This window comes from Mycetomoellerius zeteki, unplaced genomic scaffold, assembly GCF_001594055.1.
Source record: "Mycetomoellerius zeteki isolate Tzet28-1 unplaced genomic scaffold, Tzet1.0 scaffold120, whole genome shotgun sequence".
Lineage (NCBI taxonomy): Eukaryota > Metazoa > Arthropoda > Insecta > Hymenoptera > Formicidae > Mycetomoellerius > Mycetomoellerius zeteki.
The window spans coordinates 1,016,768-1,040,289 of record NW_017256127.1 but is presented as its reverse complement, the minus strand read 5'-3'; the positions used below and the strand labels follow the sequence as shown (position 1 = coordinate 1,040,289).

Here is a 23,522-nt window from a genome sequence, read left to right as displayed (position 1 = left end):
ATGATGCAAAAAGAGAAAAAAGGTCACAAATAGTTAACTATACATATATATATATATATATCAGTGAAATTAATTTAAAAAATAAAGCCGTTTGGTCGATTTATGATAGTTGATAGTATTTTATATTTCTTTTAGTCTCTTTTAAAACCATAACATATGACTATCACACAACAGCTATATATAAAATATTACACAATTGTAATATAAGTAGCTATATCATATAAATAACATATAGGAAACTACAATATAAATAGTTAAAGATATCTTTATGAAATAACTATAATATACATAATTATAAATGTATGATATAAAAACTATGATATATAATCATAGGAGGCTATAATGTAAACTAGTAAAATTGTAATATAAATAGAGAAAGAAATTTAATCTGCTACGCGCAACATTAATCGATATTAATGCGACCAATTCTCAATGACATTAGCTCTTAAGCACGAGGTACTAACTGCCACTTGAATGAATGTGCTCTTATATGTACCGTGCGAGCGTGCGTGTATGAACGCACAGAAAATGTTTCTTAACAATTGAGACATATGTGCGCACTAGTTTTAATTTATTTCTTAAAATCTCTATGTGCGAATAACGAATGTGATCAGACAATTTGATAAATAAAACCAAAATTAGAACTATCAAATACTTTTCTAATTACTATTTGACACCCACGATAGTTATGCTTTCATATCAAATAATATTCCCATTTTGGGTCATGGTAACAATTTATGGACTGTTCACGTATTTTAAAAATATTTAAATAACTGACATCCTTTTCTATAAGTCTCATAATCTTTATAAATTAAAACAGCCAGTCTTAATTTGAAAAGATTTGAATTGTATTTTCATTAAATACATAATTATATTTTTTTCTTTATTTTGTACGTAATACTGAGTAAAAAAATTTAATATACTAGAAATAACGTATTCATTAAATTTTTCTTATAAAAGCTTTACATTTACAATATAAAGGGTACATCAAATAATAGAGATGTGCGGACCATGTATTCATGCTATTATGAAGTTGAATCGAATCTAATAATATCTTCGAAAACGAATCAAATCGAATTTTTTTGATTCGAGAATGAATCGAATTCAAATTAAATTTTCTCGGATTTACATTAAAATGAAGCAAATAAAATATTTCGAACTTATTCGGTTTCGAATCTCTCAGATTCGAAAACAAACCGAATCCATTGTGATTTGAATTCGAACTATTCGCACACCTCTGTCAAATAATTGATAAAAACTCAAAGGAAATGTTGAGATTTTTTAGGCCAAAATTGATACGCACATTTTGTATATTTATTACATCATTTAATGTTAAGTTTATATAAAAAAATATATATCATGTACGAAATGTTAGATGTACATATCGTGTGAAATAAAATACAACTACCTTTGTTGCAAGTTTATCAATAATCATTAAATCCTAAAGCGCTTGTAAAAATATTATATCATTTCTAAAAATCACATAAGCTATTTATTTGAAAGCACTTTAATTCAAGATTTTTTACTTTCAAAATAACTGACTTCTACTTAAATGTTTGATTTTCGTTGTTTATTAGCATTATAACAATATTTCGAAAAAATTTTATTAATAACATCATTATAAAAATTATTTGGAAAACAAGACAGCAATATACTAAAGCCTTTATTAAAAAATATGTTCTTAAATTAAATAGTTTCAATAAATATAATGAAACTACAGCTATGACTACAGCTATAAAACTACATTTCTCATTTAAACAGTAATAATAGTTACAATCTGGAAAGACAGTCTGTAACAATTTCTATTTTCATTAAGTGCACCATATTCGAGGTTAATTTGACTAGTTAATTGTAATCATGCCTCTTTAATTCATTTTCTCTTATCTGTACCCAAAGGTTGTAAAAGTTGTAAAATATTAGTATAATATTCTTTACTGACATTATACACATTACAAGCGATAAGTTCAACATAATTAATTGTAAGTAAGACGTTACTGTACGTGTATTTTCTATATACATTTCATTCATCTACGTGGATTCCTGACCAGTAGTTAAAAGATGCAAAGCATTCCGAAGATTCATTACAGAAGTAGCTACGTCATCATAGTCCAATGCACTGCTTGCCCATTTGATAAATTTTTGAGCCTTACCAATTTGCTCAACCGACAACTTAGCACCACCTAAAATTATATTATACCCGAGAAAATAATTATTTCATATTCTTGTATTTCTAAACTTAACTTACTTATTTTTTCTCGTAAATATCAATTTGAAACTTACTTTCGGTTTTATACGTATCATCTTCTGACTCAAACGATTGTGTTCTTGTAGTTGGTGGATTTGGAGGAATGGATGGAATGTCTAGCGAAGTATTATCCTTAGGACTTGTAGGACTCATATTTGATTTAGCCTCTTCATCTAGCAGCCATAAAATGTTCATCAAAATTTCAAAAATTCACGAGGATAAACAGCCAATACTTACCATCGTCATTCAATGCCTTGTTTGAATCATTTTCATCATTTGTTTCATTTAGTGGACCTGGCACTGGAGTTTCTCCATTCATTAGACAATTGTGAATATAAGCTGCTTTCCATTGAGCGTACTTCCGATTCTGTGCAGCTTCTACACTCAATTCTCCAAACAATGTCAATACATCGTACAACATCTGAGCGGTATAGAAACTCTGTACTACTTTCTGAGAAAAATTTGCAGCCCTGTCGTTCTTATCAGCATATAAAAAAAGCTTCAAAGCCCAATTTTCTAAGTGCGCTTGAGCAGCTACATCATTAGTAATGGCTTCATTGTCATGTAGTTCTTTCTTTGTTGCTTCCAACCAGTCCATTAGCTTCAGGAGAAAATTGGTCTCTTCTGATGTCTTAGTTGACAACTTCAACCCAGTTTGAAGAGCATACAAGCGACCTGTTTTAGATATAAATTTTAATCATTTTTCATCACTTTAAAGTAAAAAGCAAGGAACGTTCAACTTTTGATGAAAGATATATTTATTTTAGAAAATATCGTTATTTTCTTCTCTGTGTGTGAAACTAATTTACTGAAATATTTCTGTAATCTCTAGAATTAAGGTTTAGATTTAGAATACATGATATATTATTAATATACATACACCAATAGCTAACGACGCTGTCTCGCTGATCATGCTTCGATGCGATTGTTAAATAGTGTTGTATAGATTTTAAAGGAGTCGGAACTTTCGGCAAGTTGGGTCCTGTCAGTGCCATTGGAGTAAGAAATATCAAAGATAAACGTTAAGAAATTACTCCTCTTGTTTCTCTGATATTCGTATTTATATATTCCAATACACGAAGAATAATTATTAATCTGTATACATCAGCAACAAAATTTTAACACTCAACACGATCTCTTATCACAAAATACGACAATTACATATGATTGCATATGATTACATACGTTCTTCAGAAAACATTAAAGTGGTGTTTTCACATCAACGACGTAATGCCCGTATCACACTAGCGATTAGAGATTGAGTCTGCGTTCACGTTTGCGCCTCTTGACCAATCAAAAAGAAGCTGCTGGTCAGCAGGGGATCGATTCTTAAGTGCGTTCGGAAAGACGCTATTAGCGCTATTAGCGCTACTGGGTGCATTCAGTACTACGACTGCTCACTGAGCGCTCAGTGAGCTCTTGCATCTGATTGGCATATTCCGTTAGAACTAAAAATATAGACCAAACAGATACAAGAGCTCACTGAGCGCTCAGTGAGCGATTGTAGTACTGAAAGCACCCATGTGTCATTCTATCCTTGTTTTACATCTAATAAACAACGAAGATAGAATGATAGAGTAGCGCTAATAGCGTCTCCCCGAACGCACCTTCTGTATCTTGAAACGAAATGAAAATTACAAAAGTGAGCAAATTTACTAGAATACTGATAATTTCATTGGTCAACACCTAGTAAATTTGCTCATTTTTGTCATTTTCACCTTGTTTGAAGATACAGAATCGATCCCCAGGTCCTTTCTGTTTGATCAATTTTTCTCTACAGTTAGCGGCCCGTATTCGGAACGCTTTTATCTTTTGCCATTATAAAAATTGATTTTCCATGAGTTTTTCCCCACTTCAATATTAACGTTTTCTCTTTTGGATGAGATAAAAATGTATATTTCTAATTTCTTCTTTTCGATGATTATTTTTACATGTCATTCTTATTTAGCAAGTTCTGTCTCTCGAACTGTTGTTTCAAAATTATCGCGCTGAATCTGCGCAGAACCGCACGAAATTCGTCTCGAGAAATTTCCTCCACTATCACCTCTATGCGAAGAAACAAGAAACATGGCAGTGTCCCCACCCTAGTCGTTGCTGCTGTGTCATATCGCATGTGATTCGAATTTGTCAGCTGAATTTGTCGGACGATATTTTCATCGTCTTTATTCTGTATCTTATGTTGCGTGTCACGAATCAATTCAATAAATAATGTAATGGGAAAAGCCTGATTCCATAACAATGTCAAAATTGAATGGATTACTTTTTCTTTGGTCTTTATCAGCTATTATTACTTCGGCTGTACGTAGTGCATATTTAATTTTGTATTTACCTTTTTAACTGTATAAGCTTCAAGATCACCGTTATATATTTATGCATTTATGCATATTATTTACTCGTTTTAATGAGATAATTTGTTCAGAAATAATACTAATTGAATATTTGAAATTAATAATAAAATCGAAGGATTACGAGCCAAAAATTTAAACTTTAATATTCAACGAAAAATGTAAACATGTTTCGACATCGATCGGGTCATTGTACATCAATGTAATAAATATAAAAACAAATTTTAAACGAGTAACATACTTTGGCGGTTATAAAAAAATTAGAAATGATTGGAAATGCTGTCTATTCGTCGATGATACGTAGTATTTAAGTATCCAAGTAACGTTAATTATCCGAAAATATTAGTCATGTGCGGAATTTTCTGTTTATTCATGTCTGATGGGAATCTAAAAGTAAGTCAAGATTGAGCTGTACCAAGTCCTCATTAGAAAGATATGGTTACGATAACATAGTCAGTTAATAAAAAGACGACTCAGGCAAAAATACGTTGGAGTTATGAGACAAATTGATGTGACAAGAATAGACGTTAAGTATTGAAAAAAAAAAAAAATGATTTTTCACATCAATTTATCTCAACTCTAATGTATTTTTACCTGAGTCGTCTTCTTTTTATTAACTGACTATGTAATCGTAACCATATCTTTCTAATGAGGACTTGGTACAGCTCAATCTTGACTTACTTTTAGAACTATGATTCCCATTAGATATGAATTAAACAGAAAATTCTGCACATGATTAATATTTTCGGATAATTAACGTTGCACAGGATACTTGAATACTACATATCATCGACGAATAGACAGCATTTCCAATTTTCATTTCTAATTTTTTTTATAACCGCCAAAGTATGTTACTTGTTTAAAATTTGTTTTTATGTTTATATGTATTACATTGATAATGACCTGATCAGTGTCGAAATATATGTTTGTATTTTTCGTTGAATATTAAAGTTTAAATTTTTGGCTCGTAGCCCTTTGATTTTATTATTATTGATTTGAAATTATTGGGCCATTCTCTTATTTTTATATTTGAATATTTGAACTTTGTTATTTACATTTGCTTAACTGATCTTAATAAAGTGGCTACTTTATTCTTGATGACATGTTTAACTGGATTAATTTAAAAATTAGAAATTTTTTTGTTATAGGTTTTATCTGTCACTCCTTCCAAATATTGTGAAGTATCTGAACATAAGTTAAGTTTTATATACAATTTAACGAAACTGACATCAGATAAAGAAGATATTATCATCAAGCATGATTATGAGACAATACGTATGCAATTATGTTCTCCATTAATTCAAAAATGCAATAACCAGGATGGCTATGCAATATGTCTAATAAAAAACAATACAGAAAAAGGAATAGGTAATGCTGTATAGTTTAAATTGCATTTTTATATATTAAAGTATATTATCATAAATCTGTGTGAGATAAAGAAATTAATTTTTTTACATAAACAGGAAGGTTTCCTCCAAAATTAGATAATGAACAAGGAAGAATCTTGTTTAATTTTACTGGTGATGATTGTCTACATGGAATCAATTATACGGTGACAGTTATTATGCATTGTGATTATGATGCAGAGACTAATTCATATCCTGAATTATTTTCACATGTAAGTAATTTTTAAAAAATATATTTATATCTCAAGTGTGTGTGATGTATGAATAAAAATATTTTAGGATGATCAACAATGTAACTTATATATAGTATGGAAGACTGCGTTAGCTTGTGTACCTAGAACCCAAACAAATTGTACAGTTGTTAACGCTGGACATTATTATGATCTAAGTCCTTTAACAAGAGCTTCAGAAAATTATGTGATTCCCTTGCATATAAAAAATAAAACAAAATTCCTCAAATCACCTAAAATAATATTAAATGTCTGCCAATCTATACTACATCATGGTATCATGTGTCCAATTAAATCTGGAGCATGCTTGGATGATCCTGAAAAACCTAATAGGTAGTTATCGACAAGCAGATTTTTTATTAAAATTAATTAAAACGCAAATATAACATCTATATAATTTGATTTTGTTATATATTTGATTGTATAATTTTTGTATAACAGTAAACCTTTTTCTTTAAAAATAAATTGATTTTTGTTTTATCTTATAGATATTCAAGTTTAGGAGAAGTACAAAAGCCTCCTTTCTTCAAAGATGGAACATTACAAATAGAATACCAGGATGGTGCGTTATGCACACAAAATATTACAACTCCACATGTTAAAACAACTATTTATTTTAAATGTGATTTGGAAGCTAAGGTATGGCAGCAGCTAATAACAAAGGGCATGTTCCAGCAAGGATCTAGTATAATACAGTAAATTATTAACAAGGATGAAAGGATTCACTGTTACACTATAGCCTGGTTTCTCATTTTCTGGTTAACTTGTAATTAGGCTTAACCTGATGTTTTATCCAATGGGTTTCATCTATAATGATATCATGGGTAAAACCCATGTAGGATAAAATATCATGATAAGCTTAACCAGTAGCGGGATTCTCTAAACGTCTTGTCGATGATTATCGTTAATTAGCGACATCCAATGGCAAGACAATCCTGGAAGAAAGCGCGGCACTCATTGGCTGTCATTAGTTAATGATAACGGCAATTGTCGATAAAATGTTTAGAGAATCCCACAACAGATAATGAAAAATTAGACTTATGTCCTTGCTGGAAAGCGCTAAAAATTTACATACATGTATACATATATATATATATGTATATATAAAAGAAATGTTTCATGAATATTATAATGTTGTTATCAGGGTCTTCCAGAATATATTTTGGGAAGTGGGATAGAAGATTGTCATTATCATTTAATATGGTACACTGCTGCAGCATGCGATATTGAGACTCTTCGTGATTATAGTGTTAAAAGAGCAGGCAAATGCAACGTTACGAATCCAATTACAAATTTTACGTAAGAATATTTCTTTCATATTATATGATTAATACTGATAACACGTTTATAATTTAACTATGTATTTTATAATATGCAGATATGACTTACAAACATTAATGAACAAAGACTTCACTGTTACAAATGTAAATGGTGTAAAATACAAATTCAGAGTTTGCAGTGCGCTTATGGATAATACATGTGGGAATAAAACAGGTGCTACATCATATCATGAAACTATATTGCATATTGTGATTATATGATGGATCTAAATTTGATCTATCAATTACCATTTCTTCATGCAGGAATATGTAACTCGAAATATACGTCGTTAGGACAAGCTAATGCAAACTTAATATGGCAGCAAAGTGGTCCTTATTTAAATTATACCAATGGGGATTTATGCGAAAATGGAATGAGTCACTATACACTTATCAGATTTTTTTGTGAACCTCAAGAATCGCCCAGTCGGCCATTGCTCATAAAAGAATCTACTTGTCAAACTATCATACACTGGAATACAGATTTAGTTTGTGAGAAAAAAGTAAGCATAATTATATACATGCTACTGGTTTTTCTCTTGACATAATTAATGAAGAATTACTCTTTTGTCTAGATTAAATGTGCTACCGATAATAACGATGAAATCAATTTAACTCCTCTTATACAATCTACAAATAATTATATCATTAAAGCCAACGATACGGAATTTCACATAAATATATGTCGACCATTAGTTCCTACACAAGGTCTTTTATGCGCACATGGTAGTGCTGCTTGTAAGGTTTCGGTAACTTCAAAGAACGAGTATACGAATGAAATCGTGAGTACAGATTTATTTAAACTTTAAACAGTTAGTGGTATTATAATTGGTACTATATAGTGACTTAAATAAATAACATCTATATTTTCATTAAAACAATTTAGAGTTTAGGATTTCCCGAAGGCAGTCCAACATTAAATAAAGATTTACAAACAGTATTACGTTATATCAATGGATCACAATGTCCCGAGAATCCAACTAAAACGATATCTTCGAATTTCACATTTATTTGTGATAATAACAATCAGGTAACAGCATACAGTTTCTAGAAGAGTAATCTGAATTTTAATATTTATAATATTAATAATCTATCATTGAAATTGAGATCAAACTTTACATTGAAAGAATTTTGAAGAAACCCATTATTTTGTTGGAGTTTTATTTATCATAAAGGATTAATGTCTTTAGAAATAAGCATAGAACTACTTAAATTTATATATAAAATCTAGTTCATTTTATAAAAAAAATTAGTATATTCTCATGTTTTTTATGTTTTAGGGACTTCCAGTATATAAACACTATGTTAATTGTACTTATGTATTTGAATGGAATACTAGTATAGCATGTGGTGCTGTGATAGGAGGTTGGACGGCACCATGTACTATAAAGGATAGTTTCCTTTCATATGAATACAACCTTTCTTTGTTAGACAAAAAGCAACAGATACATCACGTGAGTTTGAAATATAAATGGTAACTTACATTATGACTATACACATTATGATTATTATCCAATCGGTTTTGTTATTGTTAACAATATCTTTTACATACAATTCGTAATATATAATGTCTGCTAACAATATCAATACAGCTTCAAAAAAGCTTATCAGAAATAAAAATAAAACTAGGTGAAAAGCAGACAAGGCAAAGAGTATGCTATAAGTATTTGTGGCGGAGAGAAATATTGCAACGGTTCTGCCATATGTCATGAATATAATGGTTACGGATCACTGGGAAGTGTGATTTTTGATTACAGTCGTAACGACGTAAAACTTAAATATTCCAATGGTAGTAAATGTAATAACAGTGAGTTCAATATTTTTGTTTCGTTAATGTATTCATTGATTTTCAATTTTATATTAAAATTACATTTTCTTGTAATAGATTCTTACACGTCCGAAGTAAGATTTATATGTAACGAATCCATGGGCATCGGTGAACCGAAACTGCTGTTGGTAAGTCAAAATCATACAACTTCATGGAATGTAGTATTTTATCGATAAAATACAAAGGAAATTTTTCAAAAGTAAGATGTAAGAAAAGAAGTAAACTTTAAATTTTATAACTTAAATTATATTTTTATTCACCTATACATATATGTAAATAAAAAATTAATATATTTCTAACAAAAGTATATAACATGAATTAATAAATTTAGACTTACTTTTTAAAACTTTCCTTCTAATAATTATGCATAGTATTTCAAAGATTCTTTCCAGATAATTTAAATATAATTCCTTAGCAAGAATGTCTAGGAAAGACATTGTTTGTAACAAATTTATAATCTTGAAAATCTAATATATTTGTAATTAATTATAAAGCTACGAATATATACATATATATATACACAACGTATTTATGATTCATTTTGCATATTTTGTCTCAGATTTTTATGCGTTATAAATGCATACAACATACGGCACATTACAGATTTCTTTATACAACAAATATAACAAATTATAAAAAGATTATTATATATTTTTTTTGCAATATTTATGTATTGATTTATCATAACACAGTTCTGCTTATCTTTTTACATCATAAAGTAGTTTTGTTTTTAAAGTTCTTATAAAATAATTGAAAAATTACACATGCTTTAATCTCTCTATAAGAACAACTATATGTCACATTGATTAAAAATGGAGACATAAAAGAATATGCATTAAAAAACAGGATATTTTATATTAAATGTGTTTGCATATCCTGATACATGACAGTATTTGCTAAAGTACAATTAACTTTTGTCAGGTACTGTTTTAATAATTTCAACTTATACAGGATGTATCCTATTCCTAAATTATATCATTGTTTAAAAAAACTTGATGAAATAATTGTTCTTAAAAATTAATGCTAATAAAAGATATAGGAGGTACCTTATATAAACTATTTTTTAATTATAATATTGCATTATACACATAGTATATTTTATGACTAAATTAAGTGTATCACAATATATAAAATAACCCTTGAGTATTTTCTTATAAAAGCTATTTAAATATATCTTAAATTTACAATATTACATGAAAAACTATAACATATTAAAGATACAATCAAAATGACATTTACGAGAGGAATAAACATCTTACAATATTATATAATTTAAATTATTACAATAATTTGTAATAATTTACAAAAATTTTATTTTGAAATCTTAAACAACCATCAGGAAGCATGTTTAAATTGAAATACATTTCTTGTGATAATAAATATTGGATATTTCTTGAAAACTTAGATTGATAGTAATACAGTAAAACATTGTTATAATATAGTTCAAAATATAAATAACAATTGAGGGGATTGGCGGAATAAAGGCACAATTCTACTTAGGCCCTTTTTCCGCAGATTAGCGCAAATAAACAAGGAATTGATGTTGTTTACATTAGTTAAATATGAACGTGTTTCGATTGTCCTGTGGTGAAAATGATATCTATAATCTATAAAAAAAGGACATAAATGATTTAAAATCATTAATGAGATTTTTAACAGAGACTTTTTACCAGAGAACGAAAATGGTACGAAAATGATAATAATGTATTTTCATTACAACATATTTATGTTAAGAAAATCTTACAAAAACTCATCAGATGATGATTGAACATTATTTCAATTTATTTTGTACAAGTAAAAGTAAAATATATTTTATATTCATTTTGTATTTCTTCTAGAAGAATGTGAAAATAAAAAACATTTCTGCAGTTTATAGTCTTTTCTTTCTGTCGATTCTTAGCAATTTATGACCAAGATTCGGAAAAAGGGACTAAGTGCATTTTTTAAATTGTAATTAGGCTTTTATTCCGCCAATCCTCTCAATTGATAGTAATGTATTCATAGTAATAATCTTTCATGAAATTACTTGAATGAGTTATTCCTGAAAATTATTTAATTTTATAGGAATCGCTAAAATATATTATTATTATTTACATGTCTATTAAGTTTACTCTAACATCAGTCAATTGCATATCGCTTATTTTTTTCCTGCTTTTTTCGCTTTCTTAAGTTTGTATCATTACCTAATTGTCCCATTTGAAGATTCTAAATTAAGATCAAGCCTTCTTAAAAAAATAAAAAATATCAAAACTTCTTGACGTTAACATTAGATACATCAAAGATGGATTTATAAATGATCTCTAATTAATATTTTTCAAACTTCTACTTTCGTACTATCAGACAAGACATTCTTCATTATTGTGCTTCATTAAATGTTCAGGTGAGAGAATGATCGGGACATTTCCATTCAACTTACACGATTCGCTCACGCATCCATTCAAAAATAATTGTTCTTCACAGATGAACTTTTCAAGTGTGTCAGCCGGTGGTGTAGTGGTCGGTGGAGTCTCAGGAATCGCAATTGGATAAATTAGCTCTTTTTTATCCCTGTTCGCTTGAATACACAGTTGATGATTCTCAAAGATTTTCTTTGAGGTGATGCTGTTCTTTGCAAGTTTGGGTTCATGCGGCAGCGCGTATCTTAATTTGTCCCAAAACCAGGGATCTCCCCATTTAACATACGTGTTCATACTTATGTACGCTTTCAGTTCTGGATCCAAGTTGTCAGTGGGTCCGATATCGCCGTAGAGGATTAATATTACTCGCGCCCGACCTTCGCTCAACGCTTGACTGTGGGCAGCTCGAAATTCCATTCTTCCCCAGACACTCTCTAAGAAATTCGGAGACAGCACGACTATCGTCCGTCTGGAATTTTCTACAGAGCTAGCAATATTCGCTGGTATCCATTCGCCCGCTACCCAGTCCCGATAATGAAGGCACAGCTTGAACGACCTTGGGCCATTCTCCAGCTTAGACACCAATTCGTCCACGATAAAGTCATGATCCTTGTGCGAGTAACTCACGAATGCGTCATACACTTTTTCTTTATCCAACTCCTCTTCGGTTACAAACCATAAGCACCACTGATGGGCGAAAAGCCACACTTTAATTTGCCGTTGGTATTTGTAATAGAGTAATCAAAAAAAGCCGATAAGAAATCCGGCAAAAGAAATTGCTACACTAATACCGATAATCCTTGCCGTGTGCAATGGGCAAAAATCTGTGACGGTCATTTCCGATACAGAAGTATTCTTTCCCGGACACTTCACTTTAAGTAGATCAGGCATCGTCACTAAATTCGTTTGAATGAAATTTCGAAAATCCTTAGCGTTGCAATCGCATTCCCATGGGTTTTCGTGTAACGTCAATCGAGTTAAATTCTTTGATTGTTTCAGGAATTCTAATACGTCAGGATGTATTCTTGACACATTGTTATTATGTAGTTCCAAGACCTAAAATAGAATTTGATACTTTTTTAATTAAAGTGCAACTTCATATTAGAGAGAGAGAGAGAGAGTGATCTGAAAAAATTAAGATCTGCACACCTTGTTAATTGAACATTTTTTTGAATGTTTCTATATAAATAATTATACTAAATTTTTTAATTCTTTTTTATCAATAAAATGCTTTATTCTCTAAATAAAAGATTGTAAATTTGCACCTGTATTGTGTTGGACAATCCATCCAGAGAAATTTCATCAATGTTGTTATGAGATAAAATAAGCTTCTTCACTGGTTCAAGTCCCATTGCTTTCAAATCTGGCATACGAGTTAATCGGTTGCCAGAGAAATTTAGTTCGAATTGGAAGACATTACCAGGTTTTTTTATATCGCTTGGCATACTACTCAAGTTTTTGTTAGAGCAATCAAATATGAACGCATTACCTTCAGGCCTTACTAAACAAGTGCACTTTTCAGGACACACATTAGAATCCTCTACTATACATGTTAATAATTCAGATTTCAAATTTGTAACAGGCTCGTTCTCTAAGTCCTTTGGGCTTTGGCAACTTAAATTTCCTGGTATTATTTTGAAATAATTTGGGACTTCGGGATGCATTTTGTTTTCAATATAACGTAGAAAGTCATACAATCCGCAATCACAATGTAATGGATTGTCATTCACTAATATTTTTGCATCATGAGTATCCTCTTGGTAACTCACTAATTGTTCAGCACTGCGTAAAAAGATATGCTCTATTTTATTATGAGTTAAATCCACTTCGATGTCACGCGACACAAACTGCAAGTCTTCAGTCTGAAAAAAAAAGAAAAAGTAACATTAAATATTTTATTGTCTCATAAATCAAATATCTCAAATCTGTTTATCAAAACATTAATTTTAGAGGTTAATTTTTTATTTTTCCCATATACTTTTACTTACGGTTATTAAAGATATATTGTTATATTTAAGATCTAATTTTCGAAGTCCTAAGTCGCTCAAAATCCAGTCGCTAAATATTTTTGAAATATTATTATTAGCTAAATATAATTCCTCTAATGACACGCAATCATAAAAAGGCGATTTCGATCCAAATGGATCAGGATATTCGTGATAAGAATCTTCTAACGTAAGATAATTGTTAGAAAACTTGGCAATTTTCAATTCTTTTAAGGAACTGAAACTGTGGCTAGAAATTGTCATCAGCTGATTTTCTTCCATATTTAATTCCTTTAAAGCATATAATCCGTTGAATAGATGCCTGTAAAGAATTATGTATTGATAAAAGTATGAAAAATATAGCAATCGTTATCGTTCATATCATAGATATAATAACAGTAATTTAAACATACCCGGAAATGGAAGTAATTCGATTTTTTGATAAATCTAAGTTTACTAATCGATTGGTGTTAGAGAAAATATTATCAGGCAATGTTTCAAGATCATTAAAATTCAATTCCAATTTTTCGAGTTTTCTTAAATCACGGAATATGTATAGAGGTAAAGTTTGAAGATAATTTCGTTCCAAAGTGATATTAGTTAGTGAAGTGCATCCCCAAAAGAGATCTTCTGGCAGTGTAACAAATCCATTTTTTCTTAGTTTTAACACTTTTAATTCCGTTAAATTAGCAAAAAATTTATTTGGTAAGGTTGTCATATTTCTCTTGTTGTCGAACAAAGAGACAGTATGTAGCTTCGTGTTATTTTGTAACAGATTTCTCGGTAAATGTGTGAAATTGTTCCGAGATAAGTTGAGAACCTCTAGGTTTTCGAGCTTCGCAAAAATGTCATCCGGTAACTTAACCATATTATTCGCATTGAGATCGAGGCTCTTCAGAGCGATGAGTTCATCAAAAATTCCCGACTGAGGCTCTGTTAAATGATTTTTCCACAGATTAAGTAAAGTCAGATTTTTCAGATTGTCAAACGTGCCTAGTTCTATTGATCGCAGAGCATTGTCGCCCAATTCGATCCACTCTAATCCAGGAGTATAGTTGAAAAATCCGGCGATTAGATATAAATTGTTGTCGCGCAAATTAAGTCCCGTTAAGTTGACTAGACCAACTAACAGATCTTTATCCAAGTAGGTCACATTATTGCTCGATAAGACCAGAAACTTCAAATTCTCGAAGTCATCCAAATGATGCTTGATCAGGGCGAAGCTCAAATTCTTGTACGATTGAAAGACTAATTTGTTCACTTCGGTAGCTCCTAGCGTTCGCGTGATTTCACCCAAACTTTTGTTGGTCGGTAAATCACACATGTAGAAATATATTGACTTGATACTCTCATTCTTCGTTAAAGATGATACTTCCAAATTGAAATCTGACCATTCCGGTGAATTAATACATTCAATCTGTATAAGAAAAAATATTTATTAATGCAAACTGATTAATTAAAAAAAAATTCAAAAAATAGCATAGAAAATTTATGAAAATATCTTGTCTTCGTATCAGACGGGAGATTGAGATTGAGATTGAATTTAAATAATCAGAAAAAAGAAATATCAAATTTAATAAACTCGTTTGATCGAATTAAATCAAAAAGTCTCAATCTCTAGTTTGATAAATCAGGATAATAATATAGTATAGAGATTTCTAAACTTTTCAAGAATTTAAATGATATGCTTCCAAATATTTTTAGAAAACTTTTAAAACAAAACGGAATAGAAAATATATTAAATAATGAATATTCGTAAAGTTAATGTTTCCTTTCAAATTTTGGATTCATGTGTCTGTTGAACAATTGAAAAAAAGAAAAATAAAACATATTATCTAATACGAAAAAGTCTTGAGTTTATAAAGAATTTTGAATCTTTATTTTGTAATATCGCTGGTTATAAATCAGTGGTCTGTGTCCAAATTCTTGAGTATATATGAAGATCTTTAATTCATTGAGATGAATTTAATTCTATTTATTTAATCTATTAATTTAATTGTTGGTCATGTTGACTAGATGTGCATAGATCTTTGTTACTATTTGGTAAATGTAGAACGTTCGTGACTAAGTAGACACGTACTTTTACATATTCGCCTGGTTGAATATTCACGATAAACGAGGAGTCGTTCTTCATTAGACAGTTTATCTCGATTCCTCCATTGTAATTCGGTTGACAGATGCATGCTTGATTCATTGGGCAATAAAAAGCGGAAACGCTGTTCAGAACAATAGCCAATGTTAAAAACCATGTTTCACGATGAATGATCATCTTGCAAGTCGTATATAGCTTGATCCTCGGCAATACCCTTATTTTGAGATCTATATTTAAACAAATTTAAGCATACATTGATATTGTTATATATTATTTTTATATTCATTTTTATTGCTATATATTATTTTGTCATACAATTTGCTTTTAGTTCTCATTTATTTTTAAGCTGTAAATGTCGAACATGATATTGCGAAAATCGGAAGCATTGTGGATTAGATAAATGTAACACTTCCTCTTTTTGAGATAAGCTCTTTGCACTCTTTTATAATTGTCATACTCTCATATATACAGGATGTCCGGAAATTAGCGCATCAGAATGTCATAGCAAGAAGGAGCGGACTAAACTGAGTCGAAAAGTCCTGTACCATTTTGAAATTTTCGCAATAGTTAACGAGATATTAATTACTAAAAATCGCTGAATATTGGTCTTCAATAATTTTTTACTCAAATACTATCAACTTTACAGAAAAACTACAAGAGACAAAAATTATTTATTTTCTTCTCACAAAACTCTAAGAATTTTTTCAGAATTTTTACTTTTAGAATTTAACTTTATATCTATAAGAAAATATAACAATTTTTGATGTTAAACACTTCAAATTTTATTTATACGATTAGAAGTTATAGCCAAACTTTTCTTTTTAATTTGATATTATAACATGAAAGAAAATGCGTAGCAAAGTATAGCGAAAGTAAGAGAAAAATGATTATTTTTTTCTATATTTCTATTCTCCTATTAAATTCTTTACGAAAAAACTACTTATACTACGTAAGATGTTGCAGCTCAATCTTTGATTTTAATTAATGTCTATAGTTAAAATGTTATATATCATATTGTCATATACTTTTGGGACAGTTTGCATAAAAACTACAAAACTTCAAAAAGATCGAATAATTAAAAATATGTGTCTTGTGCTTCTATAATTCTATATAATTCAAAATTAATAAATTAAAAATTTTTAGTAAGAATAAAAATTGCACATTATCATAGTAGATAGAAGATCAACTGGTAAGATTCATGGAAGATGTCTTAATGTATTTTAGAAGAAGTAATTACAAACTATCATGATAAAAGGCTTGATCACGATTCTTAGTATTTCTCTAATCCGGAATCTCGTTTCTTTATGACGACATATTTATCGCATCTCCTAGCGTAAGCATATAGTATAAACAAGAGAAAAACCACATTCTGCATTTACTGTAAAAAATATGGCATTTTATTTGAATCAAAAGCTACAATAGTAGAAAATCGGTAAAACTTTCGGCACGAAGATATAAATATAATATAAATATAATTTCGTACTTATTATTTATTATATTTTAATTTGTAATAATCGTTTTACATATTTCTTTCGTGAATAGTAAAAAAATACTATTATGAGCCTGTGTTTCTTTAAAGTTTATCCTAATTTATTGGTAATTAACAGTAATTGTGGTTAGGTTTTATTTATCTATACCTCGTTAAAAAAGACATCAGTGTTACAAGCTGTATAGTATTGGGTAAATCTACGTTCACGCAAGTTATTATGCATTTATGCAAATAATCTATTTGCAGAATTGTAGTTAGGTAATTGCTTTACAACAAGGAAAAGCTATATATATAAATAATCAATTCGTTTTTATCGGTGGAAATTAATCCGAGCTAAAGTGAGAGATCAATTATTTTGAGGCTTATAAACAGAGGAGTATATACAAATATAAATACAAATAATAAGATATTTCATCATAAGATATTTTAAAACCTTTAGTTTTAAAAACATATTCTTCTGTAGCTCACACACACACACACATGTCAAACTGATTAAAAGTCCTCACGAGCACAAACCTTCAAATGTCAGTTTTTATTCTAAAACTTTCGGAAGATAATCACGTCTTGTATGGAAAAATAGTTCAAATAAATCTTTTTAACATCAGTTAAAAAGATTAACATTAGTTAACTTTACTTTTTTATTAATATTAGTTATGAATACTGTATAATCAGGGAATGGAAAGTTACTTTTTAAAAGTAACTTTTTAAAAGCAACAAGTTACAGTTATTCGTTACCGAGTAGAAAAAGTTACCGTTATTAGTTACCAATTTTTAAAAGTAACTCATTACAGTTACCGTTACTTGAGAAAGTACCTCTTTGTTACTTTTCCATTTTTTTTTAAATCAACGGCCACTAATTACAACGGAAGGGTGCCTAGGGGCTTTTCAGTTTCAAGCGCTATGAGTAGCTTATGTCCAATCGTGTGCAAAGTAAACATAAAAATAACTGTAAAATTCGTTACCGTTACAGTTACCAAAAAAAAGTAACGCAGTTACCAGTAAAGTTACCAAAATAGTAACTTGTGATTGTAACTTCGTTACAAGTAACGAGTTACTTCCATTTCCTGTGTATAATACATCATGGATATATATCGTATACATATATGTTACGGAAAAAACTGTCAGATATCACGCAAAAAATATATTTTTCAATATTTCGAAAAATATCACGGTACAAAACATCTCGGAAAAAAGCTGTATTTTATTTTCTAATTCCAAGAAGCGTGTTAAGATTTTCAGAAAAGCAAGGAGACTTACGAAAATCAAGCACTCTGTTCGTGAGAAGCAAAGGGACTCATGTAAATCGAACAAAGAAATGATACGCCCATTATGTCCACGTCGTTCGTTTCGGATAATTCTGAAAACTAAAATCATAAACATATCATTGATACATGTTAAGTGTAGTAAAGAGGATTTATATCGAGATTTTTTTTTAACTTTTTTATATGAAATATAAAGACCTTCCGAAGATCCTAGAACAAAAATTAAGACATTTGGAGGTTTGTGTTCGTGAAGAATTTTAATCAGTTTGAACTACACATGAACTACAAAATATTAAACTTTAAATTGATTTGACGGAAATTCATTTTCCATAAGATTTGTGCGGGGTTTTTTAAAATGAAAAAAGTAGGAAAATCTATTGTTCTATACATTAATCTATGTTCGATACATTAATATAAAATGGATATGTAAGGTAACCGTTATCTATTTATTGTTTATTAAATAAAGCAATCAATATAAATATTTAAATTAAATAATTTTTTAGTTGAAGATATTTAAAAAAATTATTGAAAATTTATAACAGATTTGTAAATATATATGCGTATCCTTTCTTTTCCATATCTTTTTCATAATATTTTTGTATAATATGCGTATATATGTACTGTTCGGTTATATCTCATTGCTTATCTTAAATAATCTCACGAAACTAAATATCAAGAACTAAAGTATCAAGAATGTGTGAAAACGATACATTATCAGTGCAATTGATTACTATTATCTTTCATTCAAAAAACTATTCTACGAAATATTTTTGAATGCATTTTTTCCTTAGATCATGTTTATATTGTTAAAGAAATTAACGATTAGTTGAGAACATTCTGTTAAAATGTATAAAATCTATTCGTATGTATCACTGATAAACACGATAACCGGTGCAATATTTAAATAAGTACGCAAATAAATAATATATCGTAATTTTATCCACTGAGTTCTGCAATGTCTGATATTGAATAATCCGACGGATCTATCTGACATTTGTTTGCGACGACATTTCCAACGATTCCAAGAATGTTGAAGGTCAAAGTGATGCGAAGGTATGCGAAAGAAGACACAACGACTTTTATTGGCAGGGCTTCGTTAAGTTTTATTGATATAATTTTCTTTGTTGCATGTTTAATTATTAAATAAAAAAATCATCAATTCCAGCTAAGCTGGAAATAAAGTTAAACAATTTCTCAAGATATTTATTTATTAATTAATGCTCAAGATATTCAGTTATTTATGCTCGTTAGTTTCTTTCTTTTATCTACATTGATTTCTTTTATCTGGAAAGAAAGAGGATGGGAGAGAAATTTCGAATCTTTTATTTTATTTCATGTAGGTATTAAATGTTTCGCGCTTCTTTCTTTGAAGAAACTTTAGTGACTTTATCTGAAACTTAAGGAATCCTAAAGTGGTCTGTTTTACCGACTAAATGCGATTATTTGTTGTATAAGTACTTTCCTAACTGTCTTTACACATAAATTTAGAAATTCTTTTTTACAATTAAAGTATAAACGATAATGGAATCCAAACGGTCAACTTTATGCAAAAAGTGAAAATTAAGTTAGAAAATTACAGTTTTGTTATCGACTTCTGACATCAACTCTTAACAATATTTACTTTAGTAGATCATAGGACGAATTGGATCAATGTAAATTTTGAGACAGTTTTTTTTTCTACGCAAAAGGTGTTATCGTATTAATGATAAAGCATGATTTTTTGCATCCTATGATATTCCTAATTTCCTCTTTCATTTTGGTCATATTTCCTGATTTCCTCTCTTCATTTTGTATGTATACACAGTGCTACATAAAATATAATTATATAAAATTAATGTGAAATATTTTTTTCTTTTATACTGCGATTTATATACTAATTTCACTTTTTTCTTTTTATTAGGAGATTATTCGCATGCGCTTGCGACAATTTAGCATATTCGAGTTTAATGTTCATCACTGGACTAGTTACATGAAGAATATGAAGAAAAAAAGATCGATAGACACGTCAATCCAAAGTTCATAGGCGACAATCATATCTCGATATGATGCCTCTTTTGTTACTTTCATTGCTCGTATCTGTCTTGGATAAGTTTCACTTTTCAGTTATACCTTTTCAGTTATAGTGTTATATAAACACTAGGATCTAGACGTGTGAACACAGCGTAAAATCTACACCGGAGAATTCCCCGAAACGTGTTAATACCCAGCACGATAATAATCGTGAATCTGTTACGTAGGAAAAACGAGCGCGGAATCCCGTCGATTTATCTTACATCGACGACTATCACGACGAGTAGAAAAACAAAGAAAGAAAAACAAAATGGTATATTCTGCTCTGATCGGTTATTCGACCCATGAAACGATCATGCATACACAACTTGTATGTATGTATCGTCCTTGACACGTTCCTACACGAATGACACGAATTTACGTCATAGGAACAGGGCCTGATTTACCCAATATTATATGCTCTAAAAGAAGTAAAATTATACAGATGTAAAATTTATGAGTGAACATGCAAAAAATACATATGAGTTATATTGGGAACCTCCTTTTTTTTAAGTAAATTGAAAACAAGACTTATGCAAGAAATTAATTTTTATTATAAGTCATATTAACTTTTACGATTGTTGTGCATGTAATTTTACATATTTTTTTTAGCTTTTCTTTTAGCTTCCAGATGCTTCGGTCAGCAAAGTTTTATGGACAAACTTTGTAAGATTTTTATTTTCACGAGAGAGACAAATAAAAATTAATCTGTTTCGTCTAATGCAATTCAATATGGAAAATTTTTATTCTTTGAATTTTTAATCTTGGCTAATCTATGAAATACAAATAAAAATAACCTGCTTCGTGTAACATGAATTATGCAGTTTAAGATGTAGCAAATGTTTCTTCTTTACAGTTTTTATTTTAAGTAGTCTATGAAACGGATGGAGCGAGGCCATGGGACGCAACATGCCCTCTTTGCACACGCAAAAAAATATTTTGCTGCTCCAGCTAGAATTATAACTGTTTTTTGTATCTGATAGAAAATTATATATCATACGCATAGAATTTATAGCACAAATCTAAATTCTATCTCTGTCATCTATATGATTAGATACAATACATATCCAATATCGCAATACCTGCTAGAAATTTATCTATTCCAGCTATTTTTCGTACTTAGATAATTTTCGCTGTAACTGCAAGATCACTTTTTTCAGTGCAATATAGCTATTTTAGAAGATGCAACACTATTCATGCTTCAATCATTGACCGCCTCATAGACTACTTAAATTAAAAATTAGAAGCAAAGAAGGAACATTTATTTTATTTTAAACCGCGTAAATCACATTAGACAAAGCGGGATCATTTTTATTTGTATCTCATAGATTAGCCAAAATTAAAAATACGAAGAAGAAAGATTGACGTCTAGCAGAACATTTTTCGCACTATTGGAAATTTTTTTTCGCTGAAATAGGATAATTCTTTTAGATCTAAAAGTATGATTTAGACTACCGTTTACTTGATGCTACGAAGCATTTTTTGATTGGTCAATTAGTGAAATTCTTTCTTTCGATTGGTCAATCAAATACTTCGAAGCATTTGTAGCGCCAGGTAGACCGCCAATCAACGCGAAGAAAACTTCTAATAGTTACAGAATGAACGTTCTGTTGAACACAGCTATTATTGAATATTTAATTTTTAAAAAACGAATCCGATTGATCTACAAGCGATTATTTAATCAGCAACTGCAGAATATTTGCGTTTCTTTTTCCGGAGTTGCTAAAGGTCGATGAGAAAGTAATGGCGAATGCATATTAAAGCCGTTGTACACTAATTTAATTTAAGTATAAAAATGAAATGCAAATATTTCGAATTATGAAATACATATTTTACCTAATAATACAATAAAATGTATTAAGTATTTTACGATTTAATCGATCTCTATGTTTATTTATAAACATATCTTTACGTTATTTCGTGTACGACGGCTTTAATGTGCGCACTGAGTGCGTCCAATCGAATTCGCTATAAGATCCGATCCTGCACGCGGGACGATCGTTCATAAAAGGCGGTGCCTGAACCGGTTTCACGGAAATGACGTCTGTACACTACATATATTTACTTACAGCAATATGGTGAACTACGTTAGATCATTTGTGGGAATCTCGCGTGCCGCCTATATTGTTTTTTTTTTTTTATCGAGCGGTAGTGGCGATTATTAGCAACGATGTCACATATAGATATCACAAATGCACATACGTATACTTTTCATATTACAATGTGCATGACACGTGATCTTCCGCACGCAATTAATAAGAAAAAAAATTCATTCGTTTTAATTCAACACTTTGTTGCGTTTTCGTTCTCCAATACTAATTCTAAATATCAAACACGCAAGAAGATGGTCGCAACTGTAGGCGAACAGTTCTAAAGTAGAGAATCCCGAGTTGACTCATCGGAACTGTCACTGAGACACTATCACCAATCCGAACCTTCGACCACGCAGTCCGGTACCGACTGACTCCAAGTACTCTGACTGATTGTGCCTGTTGTCCCCTTCTTTCCTTCTCTCCCTCTCTTTCTCTCTTCACTTCTTCGTCCCCACTTGTACTCTTTCTGTTCTCCCTCTCGCTTAATCATTCTTGTTCCGTGTTTTTTTAACTAATACGTCGTCGATAGATGAAAGAGACGTACATGTTACCTGGGGTCATAAACTTCTGAACGTGAATCGTATATGTGGAATCGCATTATAACGTCAGTTTGAACGAGTTAAATAGGAACTGATAATAATTATATTAATATAATAAATTATTATTATATAATTATTTTTAAATATAGATAATAAAAGCTACACAGAGAGAAAAATGTTTGGTATTTTTAACTATAATTATGTATTACTATAATTATGATTATTACTGCTATAATAATAATAA

General features: G+C 29.9%; 3 protein-coding genes across 6 annotated transcripts in view; 1 reads left to right on the top strand and 2 right to left on the bottom strand.

Annotated features, from left to right (window-relative positions):
• Positions 1 to 1,733: 1,733 nt before the first annotated feature.
• Vta1 (vesicle trafficking 1) overlaps positions 1,734 to 23,522 on the bottom strand; it is a 22,087-nt gene continuing 298 nt past the window's right edge. The window contains exons 1-5 of one of the 3 annotated variants that reach the window (XM_018461232.1): positions 3,126 to 3,438; positions 2,784 to 2,920; positions 2,483 to 2,666; positions 2,281 to 2,418; positions 1,734 to 2,180 (exon numbers count right to left, since the gene is read on the bottom strand). In XM_018461232.1, the coding sequence (XP_018316734.1) occupies positions 2,029 to 2,180; positions 2,281 to 2,418; positions 2,483 to 2,666; positions 2,784 to 2,920; positions 3,126 to 3,240 (726 nt within the window). In that variant the 5' untranslated portion in view covers positions 3,241 to 3,438 and the 3' untranslated portion in view covers positions 1,734 to 2,028. Of the gene's footprint in view, positions 2,181 to 2,280; positions 2,419 to 2,482; positions 2,921 to 3,125; positions 3,439 to 23,522 lie in introns of those variants that run through there. The other 2 variants (XM_018461231.1, XM_018461230.1) reach the window with 2 other exon arrangements.
• The window catches only part of Lerp (lysosomal enzyme receptor protein), a 22,196-nt gene continuing 2,877 nt past the window's right edge, over positions 4,204 to 23,522 (top strand). For both annotated transcript variants that reach the window (XM_018461229.1, XM_018461228.1), the window contains exons 1-13: positions 4,204 to 4,543; positions 5,739 to 5,958; positions 6,054 to 6,208; positions 6,276 to 6,559; positions 6,715 to 6,865; positions 7,371 to 7,525; positions 7,605 to 7,720; positions 7,810 to 8,048; positions 8,121 to 8,327; positions 8,432 to 8,575; positions 8,826 to 8,999; positions 9,175 to 9,352; positions 9,431 to 9,501. In XM_018461229.1, coding sequence (XP_018316731.1) covers positions 4,484 to 4,543; positions 5,739 to 5,958; positions 6,054 to 6,208; positions 6,276 to 6,559; positions 6,715 to 6,865; positions 7,371 to 7,525; positions 7,605 to 7,720; positions 7,810 to 8,048; positions 8,121 to 8,327; positions 8,432 to 8,575; positions 8,826 to 8,999; positions 9,175 to 9,352; positions 9,431 to 9,501 — 2,154 coding nt within the window. In that variant the 5' untranslated portion in view covers positions 4,204 to 4,483. The remainder of the gene's footprint in view (positions 4,544 to 5,738; positions 5,959 to 6,053; positions 6,209 to 6,275; positions 6,560 to 6,714; positions 6,866 to 7,370; positions 7,526 to 7,604; positions 7,721 to 7,809; positions 8,049 to 8,120; positions 8,328 to 8,431; positions 8,576 to 8,825; positions 9,000 to 9,174; positions 9,353 to 9,430; positions 9,502 to 23,522) is intronic.
• Tl (toll like receptor) lies at positions 11,480 to 23,185 on the bottom strand. Its single transcript, XM_018461234.1, has 6 exons — positions 22,716 to 23,185; positions 15,835 to 16,073; positions 14,168 to 15,171; positions 13,758 to 14,076; positions 13,035 to 13,631; positions 11,480 to 12,825 (listed from the first exon to the last, which is right to left on the bottom strand). The coding sequence occupies exons 2-6, from the start codon at positions 16,021 to 16,023 to the stop codon at positions 12,511 to 12,513; spliced, it is 2,424 nt and encodes an 807-aa protein (XP_018316736.1). The 5' UTR covers positions 16,024 to 16,073; positions 22,716 to 23,185; the 3' UTR covers positions 11,480 to 12,510.